Raw genomic sequence first — 10,901 nt, 5'->3', positions numbered from 1 at the left:
CCTTAGTTATCCCTCTTCCTGAGTCCCACCCGTCAGCTACCTTCAACCCCTCTCATCTATCCCCTCCCATCTATCTTTATTTTTGATTTCTACTTGCCATATATTTTTCAACTGTGCTGTGACGTTTCACAAAAGTTCTGAACCTTTCTATTCTCATAGTTTGAGGCTGCTCCTCAATCTTATCTCATCAACACTATTGAGCCATTCTCTTAGATTGCAATTATGGTAATTTAGTTATATGTTTACTATTGGTCCTGTAAACAAAGACAGTTATTGTATTTGATACTATAGTATGTCTCTTTAACAATATAAACCAACATAGGGTGTTTTATACGATAAAATCCAGGGTGATACCATGTTTCAAAACATAATAATAACTCTACACACTTAAATAAACGTTTATTGAAAGTAAATATAAATGCAACCATTAATAAAATCTCATTCCCTCAGGACCAGGCAGACAATTTGTGAAAGCACATCTGTATAGCTCTTTTTTAGAATGTATTGAATCTTTCAACAACATTTTTATCACATTTACTAATTTTCTCTACTTAAATCCCTTTAAAAACATAGCTACCTGAAGAGACCAATCTGCATGTTCACTCAAAGATTAAATATAGCAGTATATATATTTTTTTTAACGTTTTTGGAAACCCGTTTATAATGTCGTTTTTCACAAAGTTTTTTATTATATAATTTTCAGCCGTCTCTGACAGCATCAACAAAATTCCAACAATATTCAAGAAAAAGACTCCTCTTCCTTTGATCTAGCAGTTGAATACTGTACATTGTATGAGGTTTCAGTCCTGCTAAGCACATTATAAGACACAGTCCATAGACCTGATTACCTTAATAAGAAACCTCTGCCAGGATTTTTCTAAACTGACCTTCACATACTAATAGGATTGATAGTAAGACAGGGATTGCTAACTTCAGCCTAATTCCCTTCATAAGGAGCTCTCCACAGGGCACAAACATCAATTCAACGTCTATTCTACGTTGGTTCGAAGTAATTCAATTTAAATGTAATGGAAACAACATTGATTCAACCAGTGTGTGCCCAGTGGGTCCTTTCCTGGAGTCTTTCTCTTTATTAAACTAATGAATGCAAGTGAACACAGCAGCAGACAATAGAATCTTGGAGACTATTATTTCATTGCGAAATAGAAAAGAATACCCATAACTCTAGAGTACGGAACAGTTATTTGAGTGGGAAGAAAAGGCCAGGTGGCTCATGGACAAACAGGTCATCCACCACAATATGCGGTACTTCAATGTGTATGCCAATGTTGTCTAGTACACAAAGAGCCCAGGTCTGGCAGGATAGTTGGGTTTGTAAACAGTAAAGCTTTGAACAGTCTTATAGAATTAAGAAGAATGATTTTGTCAGAAAGCTATTGTTTCTTCTCCTTCAGTTTGTCCTTTATTTTCTGGGGCTCATCAAACTGAATCAACCGTAGGATGTCCTTGTTGTCCATCACTCCTTGAATGAATTCCCTCTCTGCAATCTTGTCTGGAAAGGAAACATAGAAATGGTCATTACTGAATCAACATTATTATGGTTGTTTATTTTATGTGTCTAATTGTGCAAAACTCAGATGTAGTCTCTCATGCCAGAAGTTCTCGTCATAACACATTTAGAAAATTCTTCACAGTCAAATTTACCATCTTCTTTCTTTCCAAAAAAGTCCCAGACTTTGTCTGCTCTCTTATCTGGTGTGTTCTCATCTTCAGGCAGGTCCTTTTGGTCTTCTTCGGGGATCATGTTAAATATTGACTGTAAAGCAATCAAACAATAAGGAAAAACATGTCACTTTCTAATGTAGATTAAATACTGAATACAGTACATGTACTATATAGCACAGTTCATGAAATGCAGACTACATAAAGATTGTTCTCCCATCATATTTTTACGGGATGACTGAATACGTAGAATATTAAACAATTCACCTACTAATTTCACAAATGTATGAAATATGCCAAAATAAAAATAATATATGTTCTGCTTTTAATTTGATTAATCTTTTTGCACTTTTTGGTTTTAACTAAGATCTTTGTTTATGTCCATTTTGTATACTGAGTGGTTCAGTAACCACCACCACGACTGTTTCTTCACACTAGAGGCAGAGAAACGGTTTGTTTTTGTACCTTAACAATCTCTTGAATCTCGTTTTTGCTGATGGTGCCGTTTCCATCCACGTCGTAGAGGGCAAAGGCCCACTCTAGCTTCTGCAGGGTCTTGCCTCCGGAGGTAAGGTGTAGGGCCACAATGTACTCCTTAAAGTCCAGTTGACCATCTGCATTGGTGTCAAAGCTCCTAAAGACATGCCGTGCGTACTCAGTAGGGTCTGCATTGGGGAAGAAGCTGGCATAGATGCCCTCAAATTGCTCCTTGGTGATCCTGCCTGTGGGGCATTCTTTGAGGAAGGACTGGTACCAGACACACAGCTCAGCCTCGTTGTACTTAGTATTGGACTTCAGGTCCTCCAGAAGTTCCTTCGACAGTGCCCCACTCTTAGAATTCCCCATGCTGCAAAGACACACTGGTGAAGGGATGATATTGTTCTCTTTCTTGTTTTGTGTGTACTACCTCTCTCACCTGACTTGGAGGAAACCTCCTGTTGGCTCCTTCCTGCCTTGGTCTGGCTCTCCTTCTCACCCTGATCACTTCACAATGTGCTGAATAGGATTATGGTCATCGCTACTTAAATACCAGACAAGCTGTCTTGAAGATAAAGAGGCTAACTACGTCAGACGAGTTTGACATATTTTCTAGGGTCTAATGAGGCAGTAGTGTGTACATCATACAGGCACAATGACATCAAGCTTTGCATAATACCGCTCAATACAGTTTAAGATTAGCCAAGGATTAGATTGAGATTTCTGTATATAATATGTCCATTGTTGCCAAAGTAATGATGTTACATGATTTCCATTAAATTAATACTAATACTACCGTCTTATTTCACCTATTGCAGTTGACACTAAAGCAATGGCCAAGATTGCTATAAGGTACAGTATCTCTGTTCACTGACTTAATGGTTTGTGGTAAACAAGAGATGTGAATGAGCAGGGTGAAAGGTGTGCAAAGTTCAGCCCACCTCTAGAGCAGGGTATTCGTGTCTGTAAAGCAGCTCTGGGCTGTCCCTGTAGCTAGCATAGGGAGATGAGATGAATTGTCTCTCCATTGTAACAGTCTCATGGCAGATTACTGGGCCATCTGCTGTTTTAGTCATTGGACCTCAATTAATTCAGTTATTGAGCTGAGTAAGTGCTGTGCTGTGAGAGTGATGGCTTTCCTCTGACAGCTCTGTTACAGCATCAAACACTCATCTACTAGAGCTGGCTAATGCTCAGCGTAATTAGAAAAGTTGGCTAATTTGGAACAAATTGATGAGTATGATTCATGTTTCCACAGAGTCTTTGCCAATATTGACACCCATATTAGATGACCCTGCTCAGACCATGTCAACATTGCCATGTTTTCACTCTGTGTCATTGACAGATGTCTAGTTTTTTACGTAGCGTTGTAAAGCAAGTCTTTAATTTTTATTTCAGTATTGGTTACGGAAGGCAGTGATTTAAACAAGGAAACCTTGTTATACAATATGTACCAGTTGAATAAGTTACTGTAGTGCAGATAGAAAAACATTCTTACTGTTGATCACCGTGGGCTTGAAGGGGTCAATGAGTGTCAATAGTTTTTCTGCCTTGGCACAATTCCCCAGATAACTCTTAAAGCTGCTTTGAACTTTTCACCTAGACATGTACACAGTGCTGATTGTACTTATGCCTACTCAGTGATCACCATAATTCACAATCCTGGAGTTGAATCACATTACCCTTTGTTGAACTCAACTATCCCCAGTAGCAAGGTTCACATCCACTGTAAATGGCTCAATTGGGTAAACTTATCCTGATATGTCTGTGTCACGCCCTGACTCTGGGGACTCTTATTTGTTGAGTCAGGGTGTGACTTTCTATGTTGTGATGTTCTATGTTGTATTTTCTAGGTTTAGATCTAGTACGTCTATTTCTATGTTGGCCGGTGTGGTTCCCAATCAGAGGCAGCTGTCGCTCGTTGTCTCTGATTGGGGTCCATACTTAGGCAGCCTATTGGCACTAGTGGGTTGTGGGATCTTGTTCCAGTTAAGGTATGTTGTGTTGTGTTGTGCTGCTTTGGACTTCACGTTTCGTTTCGTTTTGTTTGTTGTTTTGTTGTTGTGTTTAATATTTAATAAACATGTACGCATATCACGCTGCGCCTTGGTCTGACCCGTCGATGAACGAGCGTGACAGAAGATCCCACCAAACGAGGACCAAGCAGCGTGCCCAGGAAGAGCGAATAGCCATGTCACAGGTGGGCAAATTGTGGTCATGGGAAGAGATATTCGCGGGGAAAGGGCCATGGGCGAAGGTAGATGCCCAGGCAGGAGAGGAGCAACGGCAACACAGAGGACGCCGGTCGAGGAGGAAGCCCGAGAGACAGCCCCAATATTTTTTTTGGGGGGGGGCTAAAAGGGTGGTTGGCGGAGCCTAGCGTTAGAGCAGAGCCAACTCCCCGTACTCACGCGAGGAGGCGTGTGACTGGGCAGGCTCCGTGTTATGCGGAGCTACGTACTGTGTCGCCAGTGTGCCGTGCGAAGATGGGCATCCAGCCAGGACGGGTTGTGCCGGCTCAACGCTCCTGGTCTCCAGTACGCCTCCTCGGTCCCACAAATCCTGCGCCGGTTCTACGAGCTGTATCGCCAGTACGCGTGCACAGCCCAGTGCGTCATGTGCCAGCACCCCGCACGTGTAGTGCGAAAGTGGGTAGCCAGCCAGGACGGGTTGTGCCAGCTCTCCGTTCCAGACCTCCAGTCCGCCTTCGCAGTCCGGTCCGGCCCGTTCCTGCTCCTCGCACCAAGCCAGTGGTGCGCGTCGCCAGCCCAACCCGGCCCGTTCCTGCTCCTCGCACCAAGCCAGGGGTGCGCGTCGCCAGCCCGGCCCGGCCTGTTCCTGCCCCTCGCACCAAGCCAGTGGTGCGCGTCGCCAGCACGGTCCGGCCTGTTCCTGCCCCTCGCACCAAGCCAGTTGTGCGCGTCGCCAGCCCGACCCGGCCCGTTCCTGCTCCTCGCACCAAGCCAGGGGTGCGCGTCGCCAGCCCGGCCCGGCCTGTTCCTGCCCCTCGCACCAAGCCAGTGGTGCGCGTCGCCAGCCCGGCCCGGCCTGTTCCTGCCCCTCGCACCAAGCCAGTGGTGCGCGTCGCCAGCCCGGCCCGGCCTGTTTCTGCTCCTCGCACCAAGCCAGTGGTGCATGTTCCTAGTCCGGTTCGGCCCGTGCCTGCTCCTCGCACCAGACCAGTGGTGAGTGTGTCCAGTCCGGCACGACCCGTGCCCGTTCCACCGGTGCCTGGTCCGGCACCAGTCAGCAGCTCCAGTCTGGAGTCAGAGCAGTCCGCTCCACCAGTGCCTGATCCAGCTCCGGTCAGCGGCTCCACTCCGGAGCCAGAGCAGTCCGCTCCACCGGTGCCTGATCCAGCTCCGGTCAGCGGCTCCACTCCGGAGCCAGAGCAGTCCGCTCCACCGGGGTCCAGTCCAGATCCGGTCAGCGGCTCCAGTCCGGAGCCTGAGTTGTCCGCTCAGGCTCCAGTCCGGAGCCTGAGTTGTCCGCTCCACCGGTGCCCGGTCCAGCTCCGGTCAGCGGCTCCAGTCCAGACTCAGACGTCAGCCCCTCTCCAGGTTCGGGGTCTCCCACACCAGGGTCCAGACAGGGCTTGGAGTATATTGGGAGGAAGGAGAGGGGAAGGAGAGGGGAAGCAGCGCGTCGAGGTCCAGACCAGACCAGGGGCGCAACAGGGAGGCGGAGAATAGGTGGTGGTCACGCCCGGAGCCGGATCCGCCTCCGAGGCGGAATGCCCACCCGGCCCCTACCCTGTTAAGTAAAGGTTGTGCGGTCGGAGTCCGCACCTTTGGGGGGGGGTACTGTCACGCCCTGACTCTGGGGACTCTTATTTGTTGAGTCAGGGTGTGACTTTCTATGTTGTGATGTTCTATGTTGTATTTTCTAGGTTTAGATCTAGTACGTCTATTTCTATGTTGGCCGGTGTGGTTCCCAATCAGAGGCAGCTGTCGCTCGTTGTCTCTGATTGGGGTCCATATTTAGGCAGCCTATTGGCACTAGTGGGTTGTGGGATCTTGTTCCAGTTAAGGTATGTTGTGTTGTGCTGCCTTGGACTTCACGTTTCGTTTTGTTTGTTGTTTTGTCGTTGTGTTTAATATTTAATAAACATGTACGCATATCACGCTGCGCCTTGGTCTGACCCGTCGATGAACGAGCGTGACAGTCTGTGACCTGCAACTACAGCTTATGAGTGCGACCCCAGTCATGTGGGTCATCAGCAGGTCTTTACAGTAACATGAATGGCCAGACATGTGACCGGTGTGTCAATGTTATTGTCCATCCCAGTAATGCTAACTGAAACAGAGTGGATGGGTTCAAGACTCACAGTTCATGACTGGTTGTTTTGTATATCACCTCCCTACTGTTATTTTATTTTACTGCTGCTCTTTAATTATTTGCTATATTTTATTTTTTACTGATCTATTTTTTACTTAACACTTTTTATTTTTTCTTAAAAACTGCATTGTTGGTTAAGGGCTTGTAAGTAAGCATTTCACTGTAAGGTCTAAACCTGTTGTATTCGGCGCATGTGGCAAATAAAATGTGAATTGATTTTCTGTACATATTTGGGTGATCCAGAAATATTATTTGAATGATCAATAATATGAATGCCTATGTATACCATCTTCAATTAAATTGTCATCGCTGGAAATGGTATTAACAGCATCAAAACTGTAAATGATACTGAGACAATTAGCATTATGTGTGTTATGGTGTTAGTAGTATGTTGTGTAGGTACCAGGCTAAGATGTCAGTGTGCTGAGCTCAGCTCAAGGTATTGGTGTTTCCCTCTTGTTATAAGGGAGTGAAGTCTAAGCAACCTGTTTACAGTACTGTATGTCTGATCATCTATAAGACACAATGGGGGAAATGGTGTTGGTGTTAATAGAAAATGTCAGCATCTTTATAACTACTTTAAACCGTACCTAAATAACTTTCAGGGTTTTCAGGGTCTTTTTGTTGGGGTGGTGTGTGTGAGTGTGTTATAAGTTTAACTGCATCTCATTATAGTTTTGGCAGCCCCAGCAGAGCTCATATCAGCTTAGGTCTTGATCTAATGTGCACCTAGTTAACCCAACTGACGGCATAGAGGGAGTGAAGCTAGTGCAACCAGCTTATGTCTGACGTGATGGCAGTGTGACACATGGGACACAAACATATAACTGCTGAGCACAATGTTCAGCCACATGGATTCCTTAACTCATATTTAGAGACAGCCCACAAGACGAGAATGTTATGTATTGAACATTTTCATTGATAAAGCACTCAAAGCACTCCTATGCCATCAATCTGGAATTTCTCTAATCACATGTCAAGTTAACCCAATCACCAGTATCTCAAATATATGTACGCAGCATTAAGAAATGCTACTGTAAAAAAAAAACTATATGTTGGTGGGAAATTAGATTGATGTTTTAGTCATTACTAGTGTTTAGCTCTTTATGATGGTCAGGATATAATACGTTGAGTTCCAGTTATAATCATTACCTGAGCATTTACAGGAAAATAAAGAAGTGAACATCCAAATTGGTCCAGATGGTTACTTGCATATTACATGCTTACCCAAATCAAAAAGAAACTCCACAAACAGAGGTCCTGCAGGTAAGGCATTATATAACAGGTTGACGCTCATTTCCTTCTGGATACAACAGAGGATCACTGATATTTTCCATCAAGCTTTATGTTCGACCAGCACCTGTTCTGTCCACGCTATGCAGGGGTCTGTGCCCAGAACTCTCATTAGACTCTGGGCATTATTACTCATTCCATGGAGGCCCAAGTGTCTGCGGGTTTTCACTCCTACTTGATTGATCAATGAAGTTCACTGATTAGTTAGGAACTCCCTTCACCTCACTAGGTCTTAAATGGACACAAATAGGACATTTGGAAAGGAAATAACAAAACCAGCAGACTCGGCCCTCCATGGACTGAGTTTAACACCCCTGACATAGGCCTTTGTGCATCCTGCTTTTGTGATTGCTGTATTATACATACAGTTGAAGTCGGAAGTTTACATACACTTAGGTTGGCGTCATTAAAACTTGTTTTTCAACCACTCCACAAATTTCTTGTTAACAAACTATAGCTTTGGCAAGTCGGTTAGGACATCTACTTTGTGCATGACACGTAATTTTTCCAACAATTGTTTACAGACAGATTATTTCACTTATAATTCACTGTATCACAATTCCAGTGAGTCAGAAGTTTACATACACTAAGTTGACTCTGCCTTTAAACAGCTTGGAAAATTCCAGAAAATGATGTCATGGCTTTAGAAGCTTCTGATAGGCTAATTGACATCATTTGAGTCAATTGGAGGTGTACCTGTGGATGTATTTCAAGGCCTAACTTCAAACTCAGTGCCTCTTTGCTTGACATCAGCCAAGACCTCAGATTATTTTTTTTTTACCTCCACAAGTCTGGTTCATCCTTGGGAGCAATTTCCAAACACCACGTTCATCTATACAAACAATAGCACGCAAGTATAAACACCATGGGACCACGCAGCCGTCATACCGCTCAGGAAGGAGACGCGTTCTGTCTCCTAGAGATGAACATACTTTGGTGCGAAAAGTGCAAATCAATCCCAGAACAACAGCAAAGGACCTTGTGAAGATGCTGGAGGAAACAGGTACAAAATTATCTATATCCACAGTAAAACGTGTCCTATATCGACATAACCTGAAAGGCCGCTCAGCAAGAAAGAAGCCACTGCTCAAAAACCGCCATATAAAAGCCAGACTACGGTTTGCAACTGCACATGGGGACAAAGATCGTACTTTTTGGAGAAATGTCCTCTGGTCTGATGAAACAAAAATAGAACTGTTTGGCCATAATGACCATCGTTATGTTTGGAAGAAAAAGGGGGTGCTTGCAAGCCAAAGAACACCATCCCAACCGTGAAGCATGGGGGTGGCAGCATCATGCTGTGGGGGTGCATTGCTGCAGGAGGGACTGGTGCACTTCACAAAATAAATGGCATCATGAGGAAGGAAAATTATGTGGATATATTGAAGCAACATCTCAAGACATCAGTCAGGAAGTTAAAGCTTGGTCGCAAATGGGTCTCCCAAATGGACAATGACCCCAAGCATACTTCCAAAGTTGTGGCAAAATGGCTTAAGGACAACAAAGTCAAGGTATTGGAGTGGCCATCACAAAGCCCTGACCTCAATCCTATAGAAAATGTGTGGGCAGAACTGAAAAGGCGTGTGCGAGCAAGGAGGCCTACAAACCTGACTCAGTTACACCAGCTCTGTCAGGAGGAATGGGCCAAAATTCACCCAATTTATTGTGGGAAGCTTGTGGAAGGCTACCCGAAACGTTTGACCCAAGTTAAACAATTTAAAGGCAATGCTACCAAATACTAATTGAGTGTATGTAAACTTCTGACCCACTGGGAATGTGATGAAAAAATAAAAGCTGAAATAAATAATTCTCTCTACTATTATTCTGACATTTCACATTCTTAAAATTAAGTGGTGATCCTAACTGACCTAAGACAGGGAATTTTTACTAGGATTAAATGTCAGGAATTGTGAAAAAATGAGTTTAAATGTATTGTACCGTATTAAATCAATATAATCAATGTCAATGAAGCCTTAAGAACCACATTGAGTAATGTTGCCTATAGAGCCTCAGGACATAACAGCCTACCATCATGATGCAAAAAGGGACATTCCTAAACTCTCACAAGTACATCAGGTCCAAATGTATTCTTATTTTAGGTTTGCTTGCTTCTGTACAGCCCAGTGTATGCATGTTTCTCATGACATCCAGGAGCCTGGACAACAGCTGAGCGTGCTGACATGTTCAGAGCAGTGTGTACCTACATGGGGTTGAACAAGGTCAGTGTACTCATCCATCAATTGTGCTCAGTTTGCCTGGCAAACATAAAATGACTCAGATTGAGGATAATCCTGATTTTTGCTGAAATACCTTTGTAAGCTTTGAGTTTTAAGGTTGCATGTTTCATTTACTGCTGGTCATTTTTTATTCAAACATGACAATACAGGTATAATTGAGAGGGGAAATCATGTTCATTTTGGATTGGTTGTTATATAAGAATAGGAGGAGTTGGAAGTAGATAGTTATTGGTGAATGTTTTTCAGCACTACTGTGAAGCTGGTGAAGATGTAGACTTTGGGCATTTGGCAAGTGTACATTCCAAAATGATATATCAAAATCAACTCAAATAACAGTATGGACTCAAAGTAATTGGGTCATAAGCATATCAATGCACATACTTTAAATCAACTAAAATGGCCCCATAATCAAGGGTAGACTATATTTCCAAGGGAAAATATTACCCAACCCTCAACATACTACAGAATTGAAAGATGACCACAAGAATACAAAGGAAAATTGCTCACTCATTTGAAAGTAACGTTTTGGTATTTGTGCCTTTTTGAGTCGAATAGCACCTGGAAGGCAATATAGCAACATGTGGATTATGATTACAGAATTTATGACAAAACATTGTTGTGCTGCAATCGTATACTCTCAGCTCTCTGGGTTTGCCTTACTTTCCAATAGGAGGTGTCCAATATTATGTCAGTTTCATTCCCCTGTCAACCCCACCATTTGAATGTCCAGAGGCATCTCTGTCAAACACTGTGACCTATTTTCTGTTGGATCTATTAAGTGACACTGCCCCATTAAGTCACAAGAGAGTACATTTACATAAGATATAATATCATTACTAAGCATTATCATGGTAGTTCCACAGTGTACTGTAC

At 43.6% G+C, this 10,901-nt stretch overlaps 1 protein-coding gene across 1 annotated transcript; it reads right to left on the bottom strand.

Moving 5' to 3' along the window:
- Positions 1-382: 382 nt before the first annotated feature.
- Positions 383-2,688, bottom strand: LOC121560418 (recoverin-like). Its single transcript, XM_041873402.2, has 3 exons — positions 2,149-2,688; positions 1,666-1,777; positions 383-1,513 (listed from the first exon to the last, which is right to left on the bottom strand). The coding sequence occupies exons 1-3, from the start codon at positions 2,527-2,529 to the stop codon at positions 1,395-1,397; spliced, it is 612 nt and encodes a 203-aa protein (XP_041729336.1). The 5' UTR covers positions 2,530-2,688; the 3' UTR covers positions 383-1,394.
- Between the last annotated feature and the right edge of the window lie 8,213 nt (positions 2,689-10,901).

This window comes from Coregonus clupeaformis, unplaced genomic scaffold (genome assembly GCF_020615455.1).
Source record: "Coregonus clupeaformis isolate EN_2021a unplaced genomic scaffold, ASM2061545v1 scaf0461, whole genome shotgun sequence".
Lineage (NCBI taxonomy): Eukaryota > Metazoa > Chordata > Actinopteri > Salmoniformes > Salmonidae > Coregonus > Coregonus clupeaformis.
Note: the sequence above shows the minus strand (reverse complement) of the source record. Positions and strands in the feature narration are given on the sequence as shown.